Source organism: Coregonus lavaretus (genome assembly GCF_964263955.1).
Source record: "Coregonus lavaretus genome assembly, chromosome: 20".
NCBI lineage: Eukaryota > Metazoa > Chordata > Actinopteri > Salmoniformes > Salmonidae > Coregonus > Coregonus lavaretus.
Window position 1 is genome coordinate 12,148,986 of NC_140007.1, and position 27,843 is coordinate 12,176,828.

Here is a 27,843-nt window from a genome sequence, read left to right on the forward strand (position 1 = left end):
ATGTGATGTCATGCTTGGTAAACGAGGGGACTGGGACTGGGTGCATTTTAGTCTTTAGGATGTGAAATGGATGATAAGAGATGCTGTATTATTAGTGAGGGCTTTTACCTTTTTTTTCCGGTCTGCTTTTTAGAGAGTGATGCAATATTTATGTATCTGTGGGCTGCGTGTCTATGACAGGTTCATACAGTTCATACCATTCCCTGACTTCTGAAGACCTGCATGAAGGGAGAGAATAGAGAGAAAATTAAACATTAGCCTCAAAATTGTTCCTGGTGTTAATGGTCAATACGGTTCCATTCAGTTAGTCCTCTCTGACTTATTCTCTCCTGTCTTCCTTGTTCTCTCTCAGTGTCTCTGTACCAGTGGTGTAAAGTATTTAAGCAAAAATACTTTAAAGTACTACTTGGGTATCTGTACTTTACGATCACGTTTCAAGAGAAGATCCAGATGCAGACAGTGTTGAAGTAACAAAAGTTTATTACAAAAACAGGGGGCAGGCAAATGACAGGTCAAGGGCAGGCAGAGGTCAGTAATCCAGATCAGAGTCTAAAAGGTACAGAACGGCAGGCAGTCTCAGGGTCAGGGCAGGCAGAATGGTCAAAACCAGGTAACTAGAAAACAGGAACTTGAGAAAGACAGGAGCAAGGGGAAAACCGCTGCTAGGCTTGACGAAACAAAATGAACTGGCAACAGACGAACAGAGAACACAGGTATAAATACACTGGGGATAATGGGTAAGATGGGTGACACCTGGAGGATGGTGGAGACAATCACAAAGACAGGTGAAACAGATCAGGGTGTGACACTTTACTATTTATATTTTTGACAACTTTTACTTCACTACATTCCTAAAGAAAATAATAAACGTTTTACTACATGCATTTTTCCCTGACACCCAAAAGTACTTGTTACATTTTGAATGCTTAGCAAGACAGGAAAATGGTCCAATTCACGCACTTATCAAGAGAACATTCCTGGTTATCCCTACTGCCTCTGATCTGGCGGACTGACTAAACACACATGCTTTGTTTGTAAGTTATATCTGAGTGTTGGAGTGTGCCCCTGGCTATCTGTAAAAAAAAACAAGAAAATAAAATGGTGCCGTTTGGTTTGCTTAATATAAGGAATTTGCAATGATTTATACTTTTACATTTGATACTTAAGAATATTTTAACAATTACATTTACTTTTTTTTTTTTTTTTTTTTTTTGCTTAAGTATATTTAAAACCAAATACTTTTAGACTTTTAGTCAAGTAGTATTTTACTGTGTGACTCACTTTTACTTGAGTAATTTTCTAATCAGATATCTTTACTTTTACTCAAGTGTGACAATTGGGTACTTTTTCCACCACTGCTCTGTACAGCATATATCTGCCCTTCAGTGAGAAATGAATCAATGTGTTTCACAGAACAACACCCACATGGTTTATTGTTGACATGCTGGTTTTAGATGCTGACTTGCTGTTGCCTCAACCCCACTCGAAATTCAATAGAAATTATTTGAACAATGCTAATAGCTTCCTGATTTTTTAAAAACAGTGTCTGTGGTTCTGGAATTTCTGGAACTCAACTAGCTGGGTTTTGAGATATCTGCGCATGCGGGATACACTAGCCTACCTACTTTCAGCTGCTGTTCAGTGCTCAGTCATTCTTTTACACAAAACAGTTAGTTTTACAACTTAGTTCTTTGTCTGTTGTAAATGTTGGCTATTGCAAACATGAGCATGACACAAACAGGTTGTCTAGCAATTTCATGTTATTTTTTAAGGAGGGGAGTTACATGCCATTGCAAGTTATATGTTACACAGCATATCAAACAAGCAAGACACAAACAGGCAGTCAATAGCGATTTAATGTTCTTTTTCATCATCATTGCAAACATTGGCTTAAGAGGAGGCAGACTCCTGGCGATATATTGCAGCATAACTATAAAGATTACATCATCAAAACACTAATTGTTTTGCCCCAATGCAATGTGTAGACTGCGTCTTGCTTGTCCAACGGCAATATCCGTTACAACAGACAGAGAAGGTTGTAGCCTTCACACATATTTTTTGAACATTTGTTCAAATTGCAGCTGTTCAGAAATATTAGGCAGCGAGATAGGCCACATCATGATATCGATCAAATTGGTTGAGCTTTCAGAAGAGGGTGAGTAAAGAGAGAAACGTGAATGTGTGTGTAAAATAACACGTGCAGAACGTGATTCGGATCTTCAGATTTGACAAAGACGTTTCCAGACAGGCTGGACAGGGGTAAAAACTCTGTATTGTAGCCCCGGCCTATAAAAAATAGGGCCTACGCGAGCAATAAGAAACCATTGAATCGAGGATCAAGCACAACACCAGTAAAGATAGATGGAATCATATCCCACAGTTTTAAGAGGCTTACTTCTCAGAGTAGTGCTACTGTAGGTGTGGGACTGGGCCTCCACTCAGTCCCATTGTTGTGGTCTATGTATGCCGGCTCCCCAAAATGTGTCGTAGAAGGGCGATGTCTCTCAATCTGGTGGCAGCCTGCCAATAGACAGTACTACTTTCTCCTCTGAGACCCACAGACTTAATCCCAGGGAGGCCATACTCTTTTCTTTATCCACAGAATCACAGTGAAGATGTACATGGAATATGGGAGGGATGTTCTACTCTTGTCAGATTCTTCCATGCCCGCTTTGTACCCCCCTTTGAACAAATGTTCACCCTTCACTTCCTAACTTTCTCTCTTTTTTCTTTCTCTTTACATTTTTTTATCAAAAGGTTAATATAATAGTTTTGTTTTTCTGTTTTGTTTTTCAGAAGAAGGAGTGGCTCTGTCTGAACTGTCAGACCCAGCGGCTGATGTCCGGTGGACTCGGAGACCCTTCTCCTGTTCCTCATCTGTCTCCAAAGCACCAACCAATGGGATCTCCACGCCACCAGGCACCAGCCAGTCAGCAGCCAGCTCAGAAGCCGCCCTTCCAGAAATCAACCAATCAGCAGCAGCAAGGGCCGAGACCGATGCAGCAGCAGAAGCCACAGACAGGCCTGGGGAGCGGACCTTTCGCAGTGAAGCAACCTGGGGACACAAAGGCACCTGTCCAGCCCACACCTGCCAACGAGCCCCCAAAACAACCGAAGGCCACGGAAGAGACTATGCCAAAGTCAGAGGAGGTGGTGGAACCCGTCATAGACACCAAATTAACTCAGAAGAAGGGAGAGCCAATCCTAAAAGACCTAAAGAAGTCAAGACATTATGACGTAAGTCACCTTTTAGGTCTCCTAGAAATTCATTTTGATATACAGCTGATAAATCTTAGTTGTTATATAGTAAAGCAAGATGTTTATTGAGGGACATTTAGTGGAGTTGAAATGGAATAATGTATTGATAGTTTATAGCCACAGTATAGCAAATTATTTGAAAATGGCATCCAATCTTTTCTCAGCCTTCCCTCTTCTTCTGCACCTTGTTATTGACGTCTAGAAAAAAAATTGTGCTGATGAAGCAGGCGCCAGCCACAGCACTGATGGATTTACTGCACACAGAGAAAATGAATGTGTTTTTTCTCTCACTCCATTTTAGCCGTCGCCCCTCTTGAAACATAATGCGCTACGATTGGTACAACCATGAATATGCAAAGCCATCAAGGTCTTAGTGGTACTGAATTAGTGCTGATGTGAATACAAAATGAAAGTGATCCACTCTAATGCCCACTGTTCTCCAATGTTCACTGTGAGTATGGGTGGAATAATATGAGGAGCAGAACATTACAAATAAGTGTTTTAGAACAGTCATTGCATAAGATCATTTCAGGGTTTTTCAGGTCTTTTTTTCAGGTATTTTTCCCAGTCTGCTGTTTTGTTTTTGGCTGATTTCTTATGTCCCTCCTTAGGAGACCAAGAACAGCACTCAAGACCTGTCACGGAGCCCCCAGAGCCTGAGCGACACGGGCTACTCCTCAGACGGCATCTCCAGCTCCCACAGTGAGATCACCGGCCTCATCCAGGAGGAGGAGATGAAGCTGAGCGAGAGGGGCATCAGCGGACGTGGCAGCCCCCCCAGCCCTTCCGAGATCACCAAGCTGGAGAGCTCCATGAGGCCCCTGCTGGAGTCCAAGACCCTGCCGGCCGAGGAGAGGGAGCGCGAACGGGGCCGGGGCAGGCACCACGGAGAGCAGAGGCCCCGGTCGCTGTCCATCACCCCCGAGGCCTATGACTCTGATGAGGAGCTGGAGGACATCGTGGAGGAGGAAGAGGACGGAGGGGAGAGGGAGTCCAAACGGGAGCACAAGAGCAGTGCCGCTCCCAAGGACGAGAAGAAAGTGGCTGAGCCGGAGCCAATGACAGATGAGGAGTTCATGAGGAGGCAGATCATGGAGATGAGCGCAGACGAGGACAACGAAGAAGAGGAGGACATGGAGGAGGAGGACGAGGAGGACGAAGGCTACGGCTACCAAAAACCGAAAAAGACACACAAGCACATTTCGGAGTCAATGAAAGAGAAACGCCGCCTATCTCACCAGTCTAGCAGCTTCGAGGAGGAGACCAAAAGCTCCAGCAACATCTACAAAGGTTCTGCGGAGGAAGGAGAGGAGGGGGGCCTGGGGGGCCTGCGCCGCTTCAAGACCATTGAGCTCAACAACACCAACAGCTACAGCCATGACATGGAGCTCAACAACGAAAATGACCTCAGCTTGGACCGGGAGCCCGAGCTGGAGATGGAGAGCCTGACGGGATCTCCAGAGGAGCGCTCCAGGGGAGAGTACTCCTCCACCCTGCCACCCACCACCTCCAGCTATACCTCTGGCACCTCACCCACCTCCATCTCCTCCATGGAGGACGACAGCGACAGCAGCCCCAGCCGCAGACAGAGACTGGAGGATGCCAAGCAGCAGAGGAAGGCCCGGCACCGCTCCCATGGCCCCCTGCTGCCCACCATCGAGGACTCCTCTGAGGAGGATGAGCTGAGGGAGGAGGAGGAGCTGCTGCGGGAGCAGGAGAAGATGAGGGACCTGGAGCAACAGAGGATCCGCAGCACGGCCAGGAAGACCAAAAGAGACAAAGAGGAGCTGAGGGCCCAGAGACGCAGGGAGAGGTCCAAGACGCCCCCCAGCAACCTCTCCCCCATCGAGGATGCCTCCCCTACTGAGGAGCTGCGACAGGCTGCAGAGATGGAGGAGCTCCACCGATCCTCTGCCTCGGAATACTCCCCCCAGAGCCTTGACTCAGAGGTTGAGGGATATGAGTCTAAACTCTACAAGTCTGGCAGCGAATATAACCTACCTACATTCATGTCTCTGTATTCTCCCACCGAGAAATCATCGACAACCATGACGACCACTGCTCCCTCCAGCAGCAAGCCCCTGAAGAGTGCTGAGGAGGTGTACGAGGAAATGATGAGGAAAGCTGAGTTGCTGCAGAAACAACAGAAACCGCAGCAGCAACATAAACAACAGAAACAGCAGCAGCAACAAGGGAGACACAACAGTGCATATGAGGATGACACAAATGGCCAACAGTATGAAGATGAGTACGCGTACAAGCAGGCAGAGACTGGTTATGAAAAAGAGGCAGCAGAGACGGGAGACATCTACGAAGAGATCTGCCAGACCTCCCAGAACATCACTAAGATGCACCAGTCCTCCACCCTGGAGTTACAGCAGCAGGTGGAAATAGACAACAGTACCTATCCAGATAAGCAGCTTTTAGATACTGGGTCAGCATTCGCTAAGCTGCTTGAGCAGACCAATGACCTATTGACTCCTGGTACCAGCCCCACTCAGCTCTCTGCACCTGTGTCCTTCTCTGAGACCGGAGGAAGGATCCCTGATGTACGGGTGACACAACACTACTCAAAAGGGATGAAGAGCCAGATGGGTAAAAATGGCATCACTCCAGTGGCGGCCGCCACCACATTAGCCGCCTACGGGGTTTATTCCCGGGATGCAGTGACCATCTCCCAGACCAGCGTTAGTCAAACGATGACGACCATCCAATCCACCATGTATGGTCGGCAAACTGGAGGTCCCACCACTTCAACCACAACCATCTCAAATGTGTGCAGCAAGATAGCAGAGATAACACAGGCATACAGCCAGAGACAGGTGGTTGCGCGGAGCGTGGGGGAGAACCGAGGGGTCCAAGTCAGAGACAGTGCAACATCTTCAGAGCACGTCATTGAGCCCCACTCGCCAAAGATATACTCGTACTACAAGAGCTCCAGCCCCCCTCTGTCCCCCTCCACCTCGCCCACTGAAAGCCTAAGTAAATCCCCCTCCAGGAGGGTCGAGATCTCCACCCAGACGTTCAGCCCAGGCATAGGGGCTCCGTCGGCTGGCTCAGGGCCCACCTCCCCAGTGATGGTCCAGGGTACCCAGACAACTCACAGAGTCATATCCCCACGTCTTTTCAGACAGCAATCCTCCCAGGACGCCCCCTACATGGACGCCGAGCACACAAGCCCTGCCAAACCAATGACGGTCAACACGGCCACCTCACCTTTATCCTCGCCCACCAGATTCAGCCGACAGTTGACATTTGACGGCTACTCTCCACAAGCCAGTCCGCCAGACACCCCTCCATACCACCAGTCTCCTCACCGCAGCTTCTATTGGACGCAGAAGTTGGAGAAGGTCAATGTTGGCACCAGCATGGTCACCACAGCTAGCACCTACAGCCGTGGTTCGATATCTATGGACAGCATCTCGCTCTGCAGAATCTCCACCGTCCCAGGGACCTCGAGAGTGGAGCAAGGCAAGATGATCCATGGTGGGAGCGTGGTGGATCTGAGAACAGTGGATCTGAGAACAGCCACTATACCAGCTCCCATCATCATGACTGACCACGGCATGGATCTTACCTCCCTGGCCACAGAAACACGCAAATACACCAGTGGGCACGAGGGGAGCCACCCCTCTACCATCATCCAGCCTCTCATCATGAACCTGAACACCCAGCAGCACCCCCAAGTGATGGTATCAACCGTAACCACTGTGAGCGTCACAGTGGCCGGCTCCATGTTCATATCACAGCCCCAACAGCCCATGGTCTACGGGGACCCTTTACAAAACAGAGTGGACCTGGGTCAGGGTCTGGGCTCAGCCATGTGCCTGTCACAGAACAAACCACCACCCACTGACCCGTCCATCCCCAAGATTGACGCCAAGTTGGAGGACCTGAGCATCCAGCAGCAGCAGCTGATGGAGCAGCAGCAGAAGCTTCAACAGCAGCAGCAGCTCTTGGAGCAGCAGCTCCAGCAACACCATCAGATGCAGCAGCAGTCCTCCTTAGCTCGGTACAACCTACCAGGCCAGATGACTCTGCTCAAGAAGGACCTTCTGGTCAGCCAAACCAGCAACTCCCCAGCTGTGGTCAGCGCTATATCCTCCACCATCGCCCCTGACATCTACAGCACTGGAGGTCCCCTGGAGCTGAAGAGCAAACCAACCCCAGCAGGTGTGATGAACCTGGCAGGCGGTGGACATGGCATGATGGTCCAGATGGATGGAGCCCCACAGGGAGGACCAGTGACCCAGCTGGTGAAGACAGAAGAGGGCCAGGATGCCGTGGACCTGACAGGGGGGCAGATCAAAGCTGAGAACCAACCGGCCTGCTGTGACGTAGTGTACCGCCTCCCATTCGGAGGTAGCTGTGTTGGCGGTCCGTTCTCCCAGAAGCAAAATGTTGATGAGAAAGTGGCCACTCAAGAGCCAAGTCCACCCTCTGCACCACCACTCTCCTACGAGTCAGACCAGGAGGGCCAGTATCAGGAGTTTTCTGTGGACGGGCGTAAAGCCTACACACTACCGTTCCCTGGGCGGCTACCGCCCTCGATGTCTGACACCAACCTAGCAGAGGCCGGACTCCAGTCCTACCACTTCAAGATGGACCCACACATCCAGGTCTCTAAAGAGCTGGCCGTGGACCTCAGCACCATGAAACATGGCTATGAGGGAGGCTTCCTGGGACTGGGCATGCAGTACGGCTCCTACACTGACCTTCGCCATGGGGGTGACCTCACAGCTACTTCCCAGCCCATACGCAGATTCAACTCCCTGTCAAACATCAGCTCAGACTACGGCTACTCGCCCCGAGACCTCGCTAACTTCCAGGAGTCCAACCTGGCCCAGTACAGTGCCACCACCGCCAGAGAGATCAGCCGAATGTGCGCTGCCCTCAACTTAATGGACCGTTATGGGAGCAACCCGGAGCTTGTGCAGTACGGCGTAGGAAGAGGAACTGGTCCAGGTGGCAGGCTTAACTCTATGAGACAAAATATGCTCTACGGACCTGACGGGAAGCCAATCTCTCAAACCCAAGCGCTCACCAACATGATCAATGCCAGGCAAGCCAGCCTCCGAGCCATGTACCCGTCTGCCATGAGGTCTGCTGATGGAATGACCTACTCCACCGTCAACACGCCCATCGCATCCACCTTGCCAATCACTTCCCAGCCTGCCTCAGTGCTGCGCCCGCTACTGAGGGGAGTGTACAGACCTTTACCCACAGCCAACATGACACCCGTGCCTCTGGCCAGCCTCACCAGGATGCCTGTGAACCCAAGGATGCCTATATCTGGGCAGGCTCCATACCGTCATCCGGCTCCCAACATCTTCCCATTCACCACTTCGGCCTCTGTGAGAATGCCTGCCGCTATCAACACCACCCAGGATGCCCCACTCTACCTAGGGAAGCCCTCTGTGAAATCAGGTGCATCTGATCCATCGTCTCAACCTCTCTTTGCCCATACATCAGCCCCGGTCAGCTTGTCAATGGCGCCCCAGCAGCAACCCATGAACCTGACCCAGGCTCACCTCCACACTCAGGCCCTAGGGCAGCCCCAGGTCCAGCCTCAGAACCAACCCCCAGCCCAGCCCCAGCACATGCAACCTCAATCCCATCCTCAGGGCCAGCTCCCACCCCAGAGCCAGCCCCCTCCAGCCCACACTTACCCTCCAACACAAAGCTACACTGGGCCCCAGAGCAACACCCAGCCCCCTCCGCCTGGCCCACCCTCCAGCGGCCCCGTCAACCCTGCGACGGAGACGGAGGAGAGGATGCACCGCCAGCATGAGCAGCTGCTGCAAATGGAGCGGGAGCGTGTGGAGCTGGAGAAGCTGCGTCAGCTACGTCTGCAGGAGGAGCTGGAGAGGGAGCGCATGGAGCTGCAGCGGCACCGCGAGAAGGAGCAGATGCTGGTGCACAGGGAGATCCAGGAGCTGCAGACAATCAAGGAGCAGGTCCTGCAGCAGCAGCAGGTTGAGAGGGAGAACCAGCTGGTGATGCAGAAGGAGCAGTTGGCCCAGCAGAAAGCCCAGCTCGACCAGATACAGTCGCTGCAGCAGCAGCTTCAGCAGCAGCTCGAGGAGCAGAAGAGGCAGAAGACTGCTGCAGCTGCTGCTGCTGCAGCCGCCGCAGCCGCTCAGGTGGACCAGAACGGCCAGACCCTGCTGCCCAATGGAAACCAAGTGGGCTTCATTTCCCTGCCCAACTCCTCCTCGGACATGTGTCTAAGGAACAACGAGGAGCATATAGAGACCAGAACCAACATGAGGAGGCAGAACTCCACCTCCATGCCCCGGCTGAGGGATGGAATGGAGGGCGAGAGCGTCCAGTTCTATGGAGCGCGGAGGATCGTGGACAGCTGCGTCCAGACAGACGAAGAGGATGGCGAGGAGAGGTACATCATGTCCCGGCGCAGACGCAACAGGCGCAGTGTAGACTGCAGCGTTCAAACCGACGATGATGAGGAGAAAGTGGAGTGGGAGCAGCCCGTGAGGCGCAGGCGCTCTCGCTTCTCTAAGCACTCGGATCCCGGGGCCGAAAACAAGACAGACACAGCCTCCAAGACAGCTGCCTCATCCAGCATTGCCATCCAGACCATCCGAGAAGGCTCCTGCCAGACTGAAACAGACCAGCTGTGGAAGGTGTCCCCGGCCATCCACGTCACCGTGCCAGACCCGAACAAAGTCGAGATCGTCCACTACATCTCAGGCCCTGAGAGGACCCAGAAGGGCCAAAGCCTAGCCTGCCAAACAGACGTTGAGGCCCAGTCTCAGGGCGTGGTGGTGCCGCAACTCAGCGTGCCCACCACCATCAGCCCCTACTCCACGAGCATCCAGCTGGTGGGGTCTGCCGACCCGCGCCAGCAGCAGAACAGGAGGAGGCCGGACCCCCTGGAGATCAGCTACCAGACCCAGCCCATGAACCACCTCCATAATGAGTCCCTCTCCAGCCTGATCCGTCAGCCCCCCAAGTCCCCCCAGGTGCTCTACTCCCCTGTTTCCCCAGTCTCCCCCCACCACCTGCTGGAGACCTCCCTCTCCAGCGGCGGGCTGAACAAGGCCCACGTCACCCCCCAGCAGAAGGCATACACGGTCGAGTCGCCCCAACGCCACCCCAGCATGCCCCGGCCCATTAAGAACACACAGAGGTCCATGTCGGACCCCAAGCCCCTAAGCCCCACTACAGATGAGCACACCAAGGCCAGGCTAAACCTGTACCAGCAGCAAGCTCTTCAGAGCCAGGTAGGTCATAAGGTCAATCCTTTGATCCTCAACAGCTATTTCTGTACACATGCAGAGACCAAAAGAGTCAAACCGCAAAATCACATGGACAGTTGTTTTTTTTACTGTTAAGTACTGTATGCATTCTACTGTAGTATGTATCAAATTGGCAGCGTAATATTAAAATATGGCCCCATAAACATACAGTGCATTACCATACAATGCTACACTCTTACAATTAGTGGTGACTCGAGGAACCCTGGAGATCCTCAAGGAATCCCTGGAGTTCTTCAAGGAACCATTGCCAGTCAATGGTTCATATTAGCACCCTTGGTTAGTTGAGGGGCTCTTGGAGGAACATTTAATGCACATGTGTCAAACTCATTCCACGGAGTGCCAAGTGTCTGCAGGTTTTCACTCCTCTCTTGTACAGGATTGATTAATTAAGGTCACTTATTAGTAAGGAACTCCCCTCACCTGGTTGTCTTAATTGAAAGGAAAAACCAAAAAACCAGCCTACACTAGGTCCTCCATGGAATGAGTTTGACACCCCTGCTTTAATGTTTCAATGTAATGTTCCTGGAAGAACCCTGGACTGGAGGAGTGGCTTAGTAAGGGCGTGGCTTTCAGATAGATCTTTTTAGGCCACCCGTGGAAGTAAATGTAATTCCAGTTAATCTGTTCTGTTGTATTGTCATCACATGTTAAGGTTGAACACTAACAGTTTTGTAGCTTCAATGAGGCTTACAGAGGTTTATGAGTTCCTCCAGAGCCTATGCAAATCCCAAAGTTGGAATAGTTACCACTTTATTACTATATTTAATCATGTTAATATTATATTAGAATATGTAATATGCAGAAATATTCAAGAAACATTTTAATTTGCAGTGTACAAACTTAACATGATGAACAGGAATTACATTTACTCTAACGGGTGACCCAAAATAACTATGTGAAAGCCACGCCTCCAATCATCTGATGGTCTGCCACCTCTACAATATATTGTTAAAAATGCTCAAAATTGAACCCCTCTCACCACAAAAAGGTTCCGGTTTGATCCTTTAGACAGGGGTTCCTCGAATACCCTTTTCATAGGGGTTCCTCAAGGAACCTTTTTCAACTGGAAAAGTTCCCCGTATGGCAGTTTTTAGAACCCCAAAAGGTTCTTCCTGGCTCCTTTACTTTTAAGAGTGTATACTCTACATAAAACACACAACACAATGTACACACATTGACACTGTGATAGATCTCTAGTTTCAAAAAGCACCATAGACATATGTCCTCCAACATATTACTAATGCACAGCTTAAGTGAACATTGTCAAATTATCTCTACACTGAAGTTATTTATGTTTTTGGCAAGCAATTTTGAACATCATCATAGGCAAATGCTGACAACAATATATCCATTCATCTAATACTAACTACAGCTGTTTGTTACTTTTGCTTAAGTGGCACATTTCAGATTGACGTTTGTCCCCCCTATATACAGATTTCTATGAAGGGAAGAAAATGCTGAAACTATTCAGAAATTTAAGTGACCATCCGTCGTATTTGTGAATAACGCTTTCTTTGTGATTTAAAAAATATGTTATTTATTTATTTGCACACAAGAAAATACGAAACAACATGATAAGAGTTTAAAAGGCAACTGGAAAGAGCATGTGCAGGAGAGGTACCTCCCTCTTTCAAATATTTATAAAACAAAAACAAACAAAATTTACACAAAGAAAAAGGAAAACTTCATGATTTGGGGTGGGGAGAGAGAAAAAATACATTCAAGTAAAATGCATAATCAAAATAAGTGACTGATAGGCAGGAAATGATTGGGTGAGTCGTTGAGCTGGAATGTCCAGTAGATATCTTTATATTTTGTATTTGAAGGAGTTGTTGAAGGAGTTGATGCAGTCTTTGAGGTGGTCAAGGAGTTGTTAAAATAAAACAGACCTCTGTAGGTGATGGAGAATTGACCTAATCTTCTACAGGGAAAAAGGGGGGTGGAGATCTGTGGCAGTTCTTGTAGAGTAATGATAAACCTGAGTATTGAATTTGAATAGCATTTGAAAATAAACAGGGAGTAGATTCATTTTGAATTGGAAGATAAACAGACAGACTTGAAGTTGGTTGATTTCATAAATACTGAGGATTTGAAGGCGATTTAAGAGTGGAGAGGAATTTATTTTATACCTTATTCATGGATTATGCTAGAATTGCTGATGAGAGGTGCATGGTTGTAAAACATTTACTGAGTTATTGTAGAATTGCTATTGTGGGATCATCTTTATGAGATGGTCATAGTTAATTAAACAGTCATGTTGCAGACAGATACTGGGGCTATCTTCCCCAACATTTCTTGAGACTGTGGCTGTGATTAATTTGACTCTCAATAGAAATCCAAGTTTAATTACCACAATGAAACAATGAATTAATTTTTACACAATCACTTAATGCTGCATGCACAGTTGTGGCATGACTGAGGATGTAACACAATAGAGAAATGTTAGTGGAAATGTTAAATTATAGACATTTGTATTGCTTTGCACTGCTATGTAACTGTAGCAATACCATTTAAGGTAGCAAAAATATTGATACAGTATTTATCAAGTTTCAGTTTACAGCAATTTGTTTATTGCTTTTGTCTTTTGCACAGGCACATTGAGTAATGTATAATCACACCTTAAGAATGTACCTTTTATTTTGTATCGTCCTTGAGGAACAATACATATTTACGTCACATGTGCAGTGCTCTGTTGTGCAAGCTCTTTCCCTAACCCTTGCTCTCATGGCCCTGTCCCCTGTCTCCCTGCAGCTGGCCGCCCTGCAGCAGAGCGCCCTGAGGAAGGTGAAGAGGACCCTGCCCAGCCCCCCTCCAGAGGAAAGCCACCTCCCTATCGTCACCCCGGCCCTCCCTCAGATGTACATGCCCTCCATGCCCTCCCTGAGGGCCGGGACCAGGCCAGGTCTGGCAGCCAAAGCCAGCCTGCTGAAGGACCTCACCCACGAGCTGAAGGCCGTGGAGCAGGAGTCCACCAAGCTCCGCAAGCAGCAGCAGGAGCTGGAGGAGGAGGAGAAGGAGATTGATGCCAAGCTGCGCTACCTGGAGCTGGGCATCCATCAGCGCAAGGAGACCCTGGTGAAGGAGAGGGAGAGGAGGGATATGGCCTATCTGCGCTGCATGGGCGACCCACGAGACTACATGTCAGACAGCGAGCTGAATAACCTGCGGCTGGCGGCCGCTGTAGCTTCCTACGAGAGCAACGGGGTGCTGACCAGACCCAGCACAGCACCACTGAGCCAGTTCACCAGCGACTTCAACACAGCCGCCCAGTTTCCTCCCACCTCCTCCTTCGTCTCCTATCAGTCCTATCACACCCAGAGCCAGCCAGCTCCAGCTCCCCAGCCCGGCACCCCTTACCAGACTGCAGCCTTCAACCAGCCCCCCTACCCTTCAGTGTCCCAGGCAGCAGCTCTCCCCCAGCCCACCCCCCTGCAGACCCAACATCCTCCCCCATCCTACCAGATCCAGTCCTTCTCCTCCCACACATTCCCCCAGAGCCATCCCCCCTACCCGACAGAGCAGGGTGTGCACCCACTGCCTCAGCAACAGCAACAGCCTAGCCACCAGGGATTCCAGCATGCCCAGCCTGGCCAACCTCCGTACCCCACCCACACCTCTCCATACCCCAGCCAGGTGTCCTACCCAGCTGGCCCTGGGCAGATCACTCCCTACCAGCCCCAGGCAGACATCCTCACTGTCCACCAGAGACCGAGACAGACATCGCTGGCTGACCTGGAGCACAAGATGCCCGCTAATTATGAGGTCATAAGCAACCCCACTGTAGGGGTGACCACCACGGCCCAAGACACCATTTACTCCTCCTCCAGTGGGGCACCCCCATACGGACAGTATACTGGTGGTACCACCATGGTCAACAATTATGGGCCGTACTCTACGGCAGTCTCCAGTACATATGGCCAGTACACCACAACAGTATCCAACACATACGGGCAGCAGTACACTTCCACCCCGGCCAGTACATACGGCCAGTATACCACCACCACAGCTAACACCTATGGCTATACCACCACTACAGCCAGCTCCTACGGCCAGTATACTGCAACAGTGGCCAACAGCTACGGCCACATCACTCCATCTGACCGTCTGCACTCGGTTGACAGCCCCTCTACCTACGCACAGGACGGTCTCTACGGCCCCGCAAGCCTGGAGCAGAATGTCCCAAGGAACTACGTCATGTGTGATGACATCAGCGAGCTGACCAAGGAGGGCCTGGGAGGCACAGCAGACATGCACCGGAGCGACGGCCAAGGTGGACGCTACGCAGTGGAGAGCGGTCCGGCGAGAGGAGGGAGCTCCTACGGCAGGCCGGAGGATGAGCTGACCAGGGAAGAAGACCTGTACGACCACCATGGCAGGGGTAAGAGCAGTTACCACCCGCGAGTGTCAGACACATATGGCCGAGTAGTGGGCAGCAGCAGCACTAGCATGGGTGGGGGATCCTCCTATTACTATGATGACTACACCAAACACGGCACACAGCGCACCGGGGTCCAGAAGCACGCCTCCAAGAGCCTGTCTCCGGCCGTCATGTCCTCCAAGCGCAGTAAGCACCACAAGCAAGGCGTGGAGCAGAAGATCTCCAAGTTCTCCCCCATTGAGGAAGCACGCGACATGGAGGCTGATCTGGCCTCCTACACCATGAGCACGTCGGGCGGTGGCAACTTCACCGTGGTGTCGCGGGCCAGGAAGCTGCAGGACGACATGGCCTATGGCCTGAGGAAGAGCGCCTACGAGCAGAAGAGATACTCCTATCCCGAGGAGCGCATGTACTACACCTCGGGCCGTTCGCGCTCAACGGGCTACGGCATGGACAAGATCTCATCCCGGGACTATGCCGGCTACCGCAGCCGCTCCTACGAGAGAGATGGGGACAGGGAGCGATCGTCATACAGGGCGAGCTATAGCCGGGGCAGACCCCCCATGCGCTCTCAGTATTCGTCTGAGGAGAGCCCTCTCAGCCCCATGGGTGTTCATGTGAGGGCCTCCTCCCTGGGCCCAGAGCTGTACGACAGCCGTAGTAGTCAGTATTATGGCAAGCACGGCTCCAGCCACTCCATGCCTGACGTGCAGAACCACATGAGAGACTTGCCCCGGACACACGTCTACAAACCAGATGATTTTTACATTATAGACGATATGCATTGCGCTGTTTCGGACAGCGAAGGTAAATGGGTGCTGAATGCCAGTCTCTGCCCACGAATAAACATCCCCCACCCACCCAGAGATAAGGCTAGATAAGAGAAAGAGAGAGAGAGAGTTGTTGCATGCTGTGCTGGTGTTGTGTCTCGAGGCCTATACTGGCTGCTCTCGTCCCGACTGACTGACTGCTGTCTGTGCTGTCTGCATGAGCAGCCATGTCCAGTTTCTTCACTTTGTTCGTCTCTTTCTTTTCACTTGCATGTTATTCTGAGGTGCATAACTATTTTTCACACAATACCGTTGTCTTGTGAAAGTTGTTTTGTTTTCTTGTTGTGATTAACTTATTTTCTGATTTTTACATTTGTTTTCTTTTTTTTATGTGTGTCTTGTTTTCGTATTATGCATGGGCGTAAATCTCGACTTCAGTTTTTTTTGTTTTGTTTTTTCCCTTTCTTTTTCTTTTCTCTCCTTCCCGTTCTTCTTTTGCATGGCCTCAGTCTGCATGCCTCTGTCGCCGTCAGACTTGGAGATTGACTGTGATCTACTCTTGGTTTCCAAAGCCTACCATCTTGGCCAGGAGGAGACGGACTGGTTTGAGAAGCCCAGGGACCTGCGCTCTAGCTCCCGCCACTATGGCAGTGGTGGCCACTCCTCGTCCGGCCGTAGCCGCCACGTCAAGCACACCTACCAGGACTATGACGAGCCCCCAGAGGAGGACCTGTGGCCCCAGGACGAGTACGGCCACACCCGCCAATCTTCCTCTTCGCGGGACCATCGCCACCACGGCAGCAGCAGCTCCGGGAGACACTCCGCCTCGTCCCGCCATTCGGACGAACCGCGCTCCTCGCGCTCCTCCAAGGGCCACCCCAAAGATCCGTCCATGCGCCATGACTCCCGCCAGATGTCCTCGTCAGGAAAGAGGGGTGACTCCCGCTCCCAGGGGGGGTATCACTCATCGGACTACTCCAGGGACCCGTCGGGCCACCACCACAGCCAGGGCCGCTCCTCCAAGTCCTCATCCTCCCATGATGGGCGGACTTCCTCCAGGAAGCAGCAAGACCTCCAGGGTCACCCTCCCTCCTCCTCCAGGGGCCAGGGCAGCTCTGGCCGTGGGCAGGGATCCGCCGGTGGGCCCCCAGGCTCCAGGGGACAGGGTCATACCTCCCAGCAGGATGGGCTGCATCAAGGCCAGCGCACCCAGCTGCAGCAGCAGCCCCAGACCTTGGCGGCACGACAGACAGGCACCACCCCTGGGGGCACCACCCCTGGTGGCACCACCCCTGGGGGCCAGCAGCCTCTGGGCCTGGCCCAAGCCCAACAGGGTCTACAGGCCAAGCCTGGTCAGCTTGGTCCTGGTCAGCCCGGTCGCCAGCCACAGGCAGGAGGCCCATTGGGGCAACTGCCACCAACTGCGGTGGGTACAGGATTATGACATAGTACAGTACAAGTGTGGTGACACTGGATTGAAAGTGTCATGATTATTCAAATCTACCATCCAGTTTATGAATTATAATGAGAATCACTGTAAATGTATGTAGATTATTATTTCACATGTTAAGACAGCTTTAGAGGTCTTTGGTGGCATCTCTCCCTCTCATCTCTTTCTTGCCTCTTTTTCATCTGTCTCCCTCTCTCTCTCATACTCTCTCTCCATCTCCCCCTCCACCTCCTCTCTCTCTCTGTCTCTCTGATAAAGCCTAGCACATCATTCTGAGAAGAGGTTTTATTTAAATGTGTGTGAAACCCTGTTGGCAGACCTTATCTGGTCTTGTGATTAGCACTGTGGCTGTAGATAGTGGCAGTGTAACAGCCTCTGTCTATTCCACTCAGATGGAGGAGAGAGATTCAACCCCAAAAATGTCTTCCACTGTAAATCATTCCCAATCCTCCCATTCCTGTTTGTTTTGTTATGTCTCTGAATATGTCACCATGGTTATAATATACAGAACTATACAGCATGCTAAAGTTTTTCAGCTATTTGTTATGTTTTCCATATAATCCTGTACTCTAGGCCATAGAAAGCCTATATTATAGGAATTATAGGACCTCTATGCTATAGCCTATACTGATGACGTAAAATGAAATATTCCGTATTATGTATGATCCTCATTATTATGTGCAGACTGAGATATGGTTCTGAAAGATTGTTCTAAGCTCCAAATGGAAATGCAGTTGTTAGGCAATCATACAAATCCAATCACATTCATCCTGTGCCACATTAATTTGAACTGTAATGGCGCCTGTTCTCTCTGAAAGGCCCAATGAGTGATTAAAATTAATTTATAAAAAAGGCTAATTGAAAATTGAAATTAATGGAATGCATTGCATCCGTTCGCTGGGTAAAGTGAATGCAAAACAAATAATGTGTGATTATTTGGCAAACGTCCACATTGCTAAGCGAATGATGTTATATCTGTTCCAATAAATCTAGATGCATGCTTAGATGCACGGCTAGTTGGTTTGCAGGGAGGAAGCGTGAAACTGGTTTCAGCTCAATGATCTCTGGCATTGCTAATGCTCATCATTCTGCATCAAGTTTTGGCATGGTATTTTACAGTAGGGGTCAACATGATAAGAGGCTCATCTTTCAGTGCATCAGAACAAAATTATTGATGTACAGTCAGTTTGCCACCTTAAACTGAGTTCCTCATCTCTTTGTCTCTTTCTCGCTCTTCCAGCAGGCACCTGTCGCAAACACACCCCCTGTGACTGCCATAGGGGCCAAAGCTGTCATAGGAGGAGCAGCCCAACCTGCAAAAACACCTCAACCCCCACTCACAGGAATAGGTAAACATCCCTGTCTGCACCCAAACTGCTGCTGCTCCACCCACTGAACATTTCACTGAGAGTGATTAGTACACTTGTACACTCTAAAACATTCTGGGTTGTTTGGATGACCCAACTGCTGGGTTGAAGGCATTGGGTCACTTAGTTGGAAAGCAAGGTTTGAAATTATTATCTTTAAGTCAAACATTGTATCTATTCAGGCTTATTGCGGTTAATTTGCAGCCTACAAATTATTTGTAATTATGTTCCGGCCCCCCAACCATCCGCTCAAGAAGAAATCGGCCCGCGGCTGAATCTAGTTGATGATCCCTGCTCTAAGAACTTTGTACACCTGGGCCAATTGTGCGCCGCCCTATGGGACTCCCGATCACGGCCAGTTGTGATACAGCCCGGGATCAAACCCGGGTCTGTAGTGATGCCTCTAGCACTGCGATGCAGTGCCTTAGACCACTGCGCCACTCGGGAGGCCCCAGTTTCAAGTCTTGCCATAGATTGTCAAGCCGATTTAAGTCAAAACTGTAACTAGGCCACTCAGAAGCATTCAATGTTGTCTTGGTAAGCAACTCCAGTGTATATTTTGTCTTGTGTTTTAGGTTATTATCCTGCTGAAAGATGAATTTGTCTCCCAGTGTCTGTTGGAAAGCAGACTGAACCAGGTTTTCCTCTAGGATTTTTGCTGTGCTTAGCTCTTTTCTATTTATTTTTATCAACAACAAACAACTCCCTAGACCTTGCCGATAACAAGCATACCCATAACATGATGCAGCCACCACCATGCTTGAAAATAACCCCAAACATAACACTTTGTATTCAGGATATAAAGTTAATTTCTTTGCCACATTTTTTGCAGTTTTACTTTAGTGCTTTATTGCAAACAGGAGGCATCTTTTGGAATATTTGTATTATGTACAGGCTTCCTTCTTTTCACTCTGTCATTTAGGTTAGCCAATAAACTCTGTTACTGTTTTAAAGTTACCATTGGCCTCATGCTCAACAGGGTCTTGACCTGACTGCAGTTCGGCGTCGTAAACCGACTTCAGTGGGCAAATGCTCACCTGAGTGGTTTCCTTCCTCTCCGGCAACTGAGTTAGAAAGGACAGCTGTATCCTTGTAGTGACTGGGTGTATTGATATACCATCCAAAGTGTAATTAAGAAATTCACCATGCTCAAAGGGATATTCAATGTCTATTTATTTTTTATTTTTTTTGTCATCTACCAATAGGTGCCCTTCTTTGCGAGGCATTGGAAAACCTCTCTGGTCTTTGTGGTTGACTTACAGATAATTGTATGTGTGGGCAACAGAGATGAGGTACTGAGGTAGTCATTCAAATATCATGTTGAACACTATTATTGCACACAGAGTGAGTCCATGCAACTTATTATGTGACTTGTTAAGCAAATGTTTACTCCTGAACTTATTTAGGCTTGCCATAACAAAGGGGTTGAATACTTATTGACTCAAGACATTTCAGCTTTTAATTTTGAACAAAATATAAACACAACATGCAACAATTTAAAAGATTTTACTGAGTTACAGTTCATATAAGGACTTCACATGACTGGGAATAAAGATATGCATCTGTTTTGAGGAATTGTGTACAGATCCTTGCAACATGGGGCCATGCATTATCACGCTGAAACATGAGGTGATGGCGGCGGATGAATGGCACGACAATGGGCCTCATGATCTCGTCACGGTATCTCTGTGCATTCAAATTGTCATCGATAAAATGCAATTGTGTTCGTTGTCCGTAGCTTATGCCTGCCCACACCATAACCCCACTGTCACCATGGGGCACTCTGTTCACAACGTTGACATCAGCATCTGCCCGGTACAGTTGAAACCGGGATTCATCCGGGAAGAGCACACTTCTCCAGCATGCCAGTGGCCATCGAAGGTGAGCATTTGCCCACTGTAGTCGGTTACGACGCCAAACTGCAGTCTGGTCAAGACCCTGGTGAGGACGACAAGGACGCAGATGAGCTTCCCTGAGATGGTTTCTGACAGTTTGTGCAGAAATTCTTTGGTTGTGCAAACCCACAGTTTCATCAGCTGTCCGGGTGGCTGGTCTCAGAAGATCCCGCAGGTGAAGAAGCCGGATGTGGAGGTCCTGGGCTGGCATGGTTACACGTGGTCTGCAGTTGTGAGGCCGGTTGGACGTACTGCCAAATTCTCTAAAATGACGTTGGAGAGAAGTTAACATTACATTCTCTGGCAACAGCTTTGGTGGACATTCCTGCAGTCAGCATGCCAATTGTATGCTCCCTCAAAACTTGAGACATCTGTGGCATTGTGCTGTGTGACAAAACTGTACATTTTAGAGTGGCCTTTTATTGTCCGCAGCACAAGGTGAACCTGTGTAATGATCATGCTGTTTAATCAGCTTCTTGATATGCCACACCTGTCAGGTGGATGGATTATCTTTGGCGAAGGATAAATGGTCACTAACAGGGATGTAATCATATTTTTGCACAACATTTGAGAGAAATAAGCTTTCTGTGCGTATGGAACATTTCTGGGATCTTTTATTCCAGCTCATGAAATATGTTGCATTTATATTTTTGTTCAGTGTAATTTGTAAAAATGTGTAAAAACATAATTCCACTTTGACATTATGAGGTATTGTGTGTAGGCCAGTGACACAAAATCTAAATGTAATCCATTTGAAATTCAGGCTGTAACACAACAAAATGTGGATAAAGTCAAGGGATGTGAATACTTTCTGAAGGCACTGTATGTGTAAGTGTGTGTGTGTGTGTGTGTGTGTGTGTGTGTGTGTGTGTGTGTGTGTGTGTGTGTGTGTGTGTGTGTGTGTGTGTGTGTGTGTTAGTGTGAGTGTGTGTGTGCAAGAGTGTCAGTGTAGGCGTTATACGCGGATATACATGTAAACAGGGCTGAAAAGTGACTGGTAGCAGGAATATATAAATACTTGTGGTAATATACTAATGGTAATGTATACATGTAAACAGGAGTAATAGTGACCAGTAGTAGGATACATTGATACTAATGGTAATGGAAATCAATCATCAATGAACAGCAGAGTAGTGGTAGTAATAAATCAAATCAATAATCATTTTAGCAGCAGCTTAGGTGTGAGGAGGAGAAGTAGTTGTATGGCCAGGGGATAGAAACTGTTAAGGAGTCTGTAGATCTGAGCCTTGATGCACCGGCACCGCCTGCTGGACGGGAGCATGGAGAACAGTCCATGTCTCGGGTGGCTGGAGTCTTTGGCAATTGTTTGGGCCTTTTTCAGATATACTGGCATGTACGTCCTGGATGGTTGGGAGCTCACTGGGCCGCCCCACCACCCACTGTAGGGCCTTCAGGTCGAGGGTGGTGCAGTTGCCATACCATACCGTGATACAACCAGTCAGCATGCTCTTGTTGGTGCAGCTGTAAAAGTTGGTAAGGATCTTAGGGGCTATGCTAAATCGTTTCAGACATTTTCGTGTCACGGTTCAATTGTGTCTGTGTTGACATGCTCTAGTCTATGCAGTCCCATCACCTCACTGACAGTTGCATAGACAGTTGTTTTGTGGAAATAGATACCAGGGTCAGAAACAGTCTGTAAAGCGCAATGGGTATCAGATTTATGTGGAAAGCTGGTGCAGTCATCTCCAGATAAATGCAATGGCTTCAGACTGTTGTGATAGTGTGCACTAAACTTGAGTATGGCATCACCTGGATTAAAAAGAAAGTCTTTGAATTGCAATTTGAAAACTACACCTAAACAGAGTTTGCACTTATCAGAAGTCCACTTATCAGGATTCAACTAATTATATTTTAAGATTCTTTCTCATACTGTAGGTACATTTTCTGAAAATGAGTTTCTAATCATCATCCATCTTCCTCCCCTCTCCCTTCTCCCTGCAGGCTCCAAGGCCAGCCCTAGACCCGGTGGCATCGGGAGCGCAGCAGCGGGTCAACCGGGGATGGAGGGGGATAGTCTCCTCTCTAAAGTCCTGCCAGCAAACCCTGCAGAGGCGGCAGGAAAACTAGGAGAAGGTGCCATGCTGGATCTCAGACTCCATGTTTTTACTCTCTGTGTGGAACTTAATATTATTCCATCAACATAACCTTTATTCTACTTGCTACAATATGCCTAATCGCTCTCTCTCTCTCTCTCTCTCTCCCTCCCTCCCTCCCTCCCTCGCTCCCTCCCCCCTCCAACAGCGATCTCCGGTTTCGGCAAGAAGTTCACCTCGTTGTGGTGAGGTGTTGAGATGAAGGTAAGCGTTCACCTGGCACTACCAAGTAAAAATCCTTAACACAGTCAGTGAGGTAACAGTGTGCTCGGCTATAGACAGAATAACTTTACCTGATACTATTCCTTCTAACTGTGTGTGGGGTGGTTCCGTTTTCCACTTTCTGCAATTTCTGGAGGTCTGAAGTGCACTGTGTGTAGGTTTGAGTGTCTCTCCTGAGTCCTGAACTAGGATTTTAGAACAGTATGACAGCTCACCTCAGTAAGTGACAAGTGGGAGTCTCACGGTCGTATCATTTCAGGTGTCTGTAAATGTTATGGAGGACGTCGTGAGGCTTCGTACCAGAAAAACCTAGGAAGACCCCTGCTTTGTTTTACTATGAGAGAGAGAGAGAGAGAGAGAGAGAGAGAGGGAGAGGGAGGGAGGGAAAGATACAGCCACCGATAGAGGAAATCTGAGCGCACTGGTGAGTCCAACATCTCTATTCCCTGCCTAAAGCTCCCTCATTTTCAGAAAATTACATCAAACACTACTTTGTAAACTATTTATTTTCAAAAGACACCCCATGGCTTTATTGTAGTGTAATACGGAAAAACATAAATGACATTGAACTTGTAAGTAGTACATACAGTATTGTGTATATTTCAAGTTGCAGCATTTAAAAATATAATTGGAAAAGATTAGCAAACCTGACATGATCATGATCCATCAGCTCAAGATTGATTGTGTTTTTTCCCCCCCTCATTCAGCCAATGAGGACAGGAATAAATGGATGCTGCATGTCCCAGGCCTGAGCACACGAAGGCAGAGAAACAATGCTGCTTTCTCTGGCAGGCCAGACAGTAAGTAGTGCACACAGACTCATCGAACACAGCTAAGATTAGAAAAGGTAGGATGGTGGATACCTCTTAGTAACACTAATGACACAATAATTATAACAAAACAAGAATCATTATTTACTAATATAGTTGATTATGTAGTGATGGTGTGGGAAATATTTAGTTCACAGCAAAGGTAGATTCTAGATTCTTCATCTCTTAATATGTTACAGTCAAGTCACTCCTGCTATACATATAGTAGGCCTATCCTGTTTACTGCAAAACAGTACTGCACCTTATGCTAACCCTTTCATGAACCCTGACCCTTGACACATGGGCTCTTTGTCAGCCTATGCATGAGTGTACCGTAACAGCCATATTACTGTGACGTCCATACACTGGCATTGACACTGCGATTCTCAAGGGCCAGCCCCAGGTCACATTTCTATGGGCAACCAGGGCTATAGAAGAGTCTCAGAAAGGCCTTCAACGTCCAATGTACGTGACATAAGAGTGTTGATCTTACCTCAGAGGGTTAATATAAGGCGCATTGAAAGACTCAATGAGATAGCACGTAATCTAGGGCAAATTCTACCTACACTTGTCTATGACATTGTATCATTCATTTTGGCAGTGTTATCTTCTACCTCTCCTACCAGTTTATAGAGAGAAAACAACATATTTGATCATAGTAGTTTGTAACTGAACAGCAGACTTATCTTGTGGTTCAACTGCAGTCCCTTTATATCACATAAAGAAAAACTCCAATCAAAAACTATATATTTTGGTATTTTTTTCATTAGTCCACTGTTGATACAGTCCCAAAATGTTTTGCATGTCAGCAGTCAAGTGCAGTACAAGCTATTGGACTTTCAAGAAGCAAAGTGTCACTTGCCACATCATCATGATGATGCATTTTTCATCAGTGGACTAATAAAGAAAATATCAAAATATTGTTTTTTTAGTGGATTTTTCCTTTAAACAAAACACTCTACCCTCAAACATGTATAGTTAGGGTATTGTTACCTTCTGGCTAGCCCCCTGTTTTTAATAATGCATCAGTGAGATAGATGAAGGGGGTTGTCCGGTTATGAACTGGACTCATCATATTCACAGAGAACAGAGCACGCTCTCTAATTACGGAAAGGCTATTTGGGCGGTAACAGTATCCGTGGATGGATATGAGATTGAGTGACGTGGTAATGTGTGCCAGAAGATTGTGTATCCATCCACCTCCCCCGGGACCCCTTCTTCTCCATTCCCCACCCGACAACATACACTGTATACTTCTCAACTCCTCACTGTTCATCCGCTACAAGTACAGATGGCTCTAGTTTACCGTTGTTTGCTAAAGTAACCATTCTTTACCTTCCGTCCTCTCTCTAACTCCTCTTCCTTTCTCTACCACTTGTCTCTAATCCTCCTTCTCTTCCTCCTCTCTCTACCTCCTCTTCCTCTACCTCCTCCTCTCTCTACCAACTCTTCTCTCTACCTCCTCCTCGTCTCTTTACCTCCTTCCTCCATGGTGCATAATAGACTTTATATCACGCAGTAGTAATGTATGATTGCTTTGCTACATAGAAAATGGCAAACCAGCATTGTTATATAACCTCTCCAGAGTAATTAACTAGGCCCAAGGATAAAGCTGTGAAACCAAGGCAAGCAGCGTTGGAGGAGCATACAGAACAACAACAACGTTTGTTTATATTATAGCATCATTGCCTTTGTGACACAAGAGAGCATTCCTGATTGGTTTTTAATTGTGTTGTAAAGTTGTGACATCGGAGCCCTGCTCTCCCATGGTGCCCATTGAGGTCACAGTCTTTTAGGGTCACAGGGAGACTTGGTTGTATTCCCTGGGATAGAAATGTAATGAATACAGCTAATATAATTCCCTGTTCTACCTGTCAGATAATGATGTCTGTTCCACACAAGACGTTTCTATGTGATATCTAAATTTCCTGTAATGTGACACCTGAACAGACCTCTAATGCTTAACATAGCATTACTGTTATTGGACTGTGTGGATTACCTGACATCTACTGAGAGAGAGAGAGAGAGAGAGAGAGAGAGAGAGAGAGAGAGAGAGAGAGAGAGAGAGAGAGAGAGAGAGAGAGAGAGAGAGAGAGAGAGAGAGAGAGAGAGAGAGAGAGAGAGAGAGAGAGAGAGAGAGAGAGAGAGAGAGAGAGAGAGAGAGAGAGAGAGAGAGAGAGAGAGAGAGAGAGAGAGAGAGAGAGAGAGAGAGAGAGAGAGAGAGAGAGAGAGAGAGAGAGAGAGAGCATGTATGTTACAGTACATTACATCATAGCAACCCAATGAACCCAAAATAAAACCCCTAGTGTTGAGAACTGGAACTTTGGTTTTGAATGGCTGTCCCATAGGGTCCTATTAGACAAGCTCAAGGAGAACACCTGAACAGGCTTTATCGTAACTTCCCCTAGTATATCTGATTAACAAGCCTTCATTAGCACAACATACAGTCACATCTCCTTGAACACATACTCCCACTGGATTATGATGTGTTTAATGTAGCATGATGTACATCTACAGTACCCATAATGCTCTGTAATCATATACGGTTGTTATCTCAGTAAAGACGTTCCTGAAGCTAACACAATGTCTCCTTAATAATATATTTAAGCAAGGTTTATTTCCTTCTGGAGAAGATGAATTTGAAACCAGTGTGTGACTGATCCATTATCCATCGACAACATACAGTATATCTGTCAGGTTCAGTTGTCAGCAATGGCAGTGTGCTGCCTGAGACAGAGACCCATGCTGCATCTGTAGTGCAAGGTGGTGCAGCCAACCATGCCAAGATGAATAACCACCTCATGTGACCACAGCCCCAGTCTGTCTGTCTCTCGCAGTATAGCATTCTCATATACAGATATTGGTGCTGCTAAAGGAATGAATAGAGCCTCATGAACAGTAAACCATCTTGTGTTTCAAGCTATCTGTGAAATGGACTGTTCTGCTGTGTTTATGTCCAATTCAGTGAGAGAGAGGCTACATGTAGGCTGCCATGCCCTTAATCATAATATTCAATTCAATTCAATTCAGATTATTACTGTTAATATTTTGTTAAATGTGTTTTACTGAGGATAAACTGAGTGTAATGTAATAGAGAGGTAGTATAATTACATAACCTGCACAGACCTCAGTACTCTGTACAGTTCAGTCCTGCTTTTCTTATGCTCTTCTGCCATCTAGTGTTGAATCATAGGATTTCACTCTGTTCTAATCTTACACTCAACTCTGCATATAATGAAAGCGTTAATTTAGAAAGCTTATTTCCACAGAATGATTGAATTAAGTGGTGCATTCCTCTGTCATTCATTGGGGATCCATTACATGTATTTACTGTTTCATTTAGGCTATAGTAAGATACTCATAGGATACCAGTCACCTGACTTTGTGTTTACATTCTCTAGATCGTTTTGAGGCCACCTGGCTGCAATGCCCACAGCCAAAGAACCAGGCCCCTGACACCCCGGGACCCCCAGAACACCCTAGGGCTGCAGTCTGCACTGAGGTCACAAGCCCTGAGGACCCTTCCAGAGAGAGGCTAGCTGGATAGAGTGCCTCGTCCCCCGGGTCTCTGCCACTGTCTGGGTTTTCAGCACCACCTTTCAATCAGCCATTATCCTTTGGGGAATGGGCTCTATACTAAGGAATACTCCATCCAGCTGCTCTGTAGGAGGATGGGAGGGAGCCACAATATTGTGACACCCCAACACACTGATGATGCTATCCTCTAGTCCAGTGGTTCCCAACCTTTTTTGGTAACTGAGTTTAGATCTGCCCGGAACACCCTTGAAGTACTCCCTCGTGTGTATTTTACCAGTAGTCCTATTATCTCATGAGTCTTCTCAAGTATTGATAAAGCCAAATACCCCCAGGGGTCCTAGTACACCTGGTTGGGAACCACTGCTCTAGTATGTGGGCTGTTGTGCTGTTGTCTGCTGGGGGGCGTAACACATCCCAGGGGGCGTGGCCATAGTGGCATGGTAGGATCCTTGATTCCATAAGCCTGTGCTCAGACACTCTCCTTTCATCTCCGAAAAAGAAAAGAACACTGAAGCGCTTCGTAGGTTTTTCTGGTACTAAAGACTTGCTGTTTCATTTGGATGCTGATAACAATTTAGGGAAGAAGAAGAAAAAGAAAAAGAAGAAGAAGATGAAAGAAGAAGATGAAAAAAAAAGAAGAAGAAGAAGAATAAGAAAGAAGAAGAAGAAAAAATGAAAAAAAGAAGAAGAAGAAGAAGAAGAAGAAAGAAAAAAATACATAATATGGATGACTAGGATGACAGAAGCTAGCATGACAACTTCA

General features: G+C 47.9%; 1 protein-coding gene across 1 annotated transcript; it reads left to right on the top strand.

The window, feature by feature from the left end:
- Window positions 1–2,838: 2,838 nt before the first annotated feature.
- LOC311148221 (protein bassoon-like) lies at window positions 2,839–22,701 on the top strand (the record flags this gene model as incomplete). Its single annotated transcript, XM_084185108.1, has 7 exons — window positions 2,839–3,237; window positions 3,870–10,502; window positions 13,290–14,916; window positions 16,259–17,112; window positions 18,377–18,485; window positions 22,361–22,492; window positions 22,661–22,701. The coding sequence occupies 7 exons, from the start codon at window positions 2,839–2,841 to the stop codon at window positions 22,699–22,701; spliced, it is 9,795 nt and encodes a 3,264-aa protein (XP_084041234.1).
- Window positions 22,702–27,843: the final 5,142 nt, after the last annotated feature.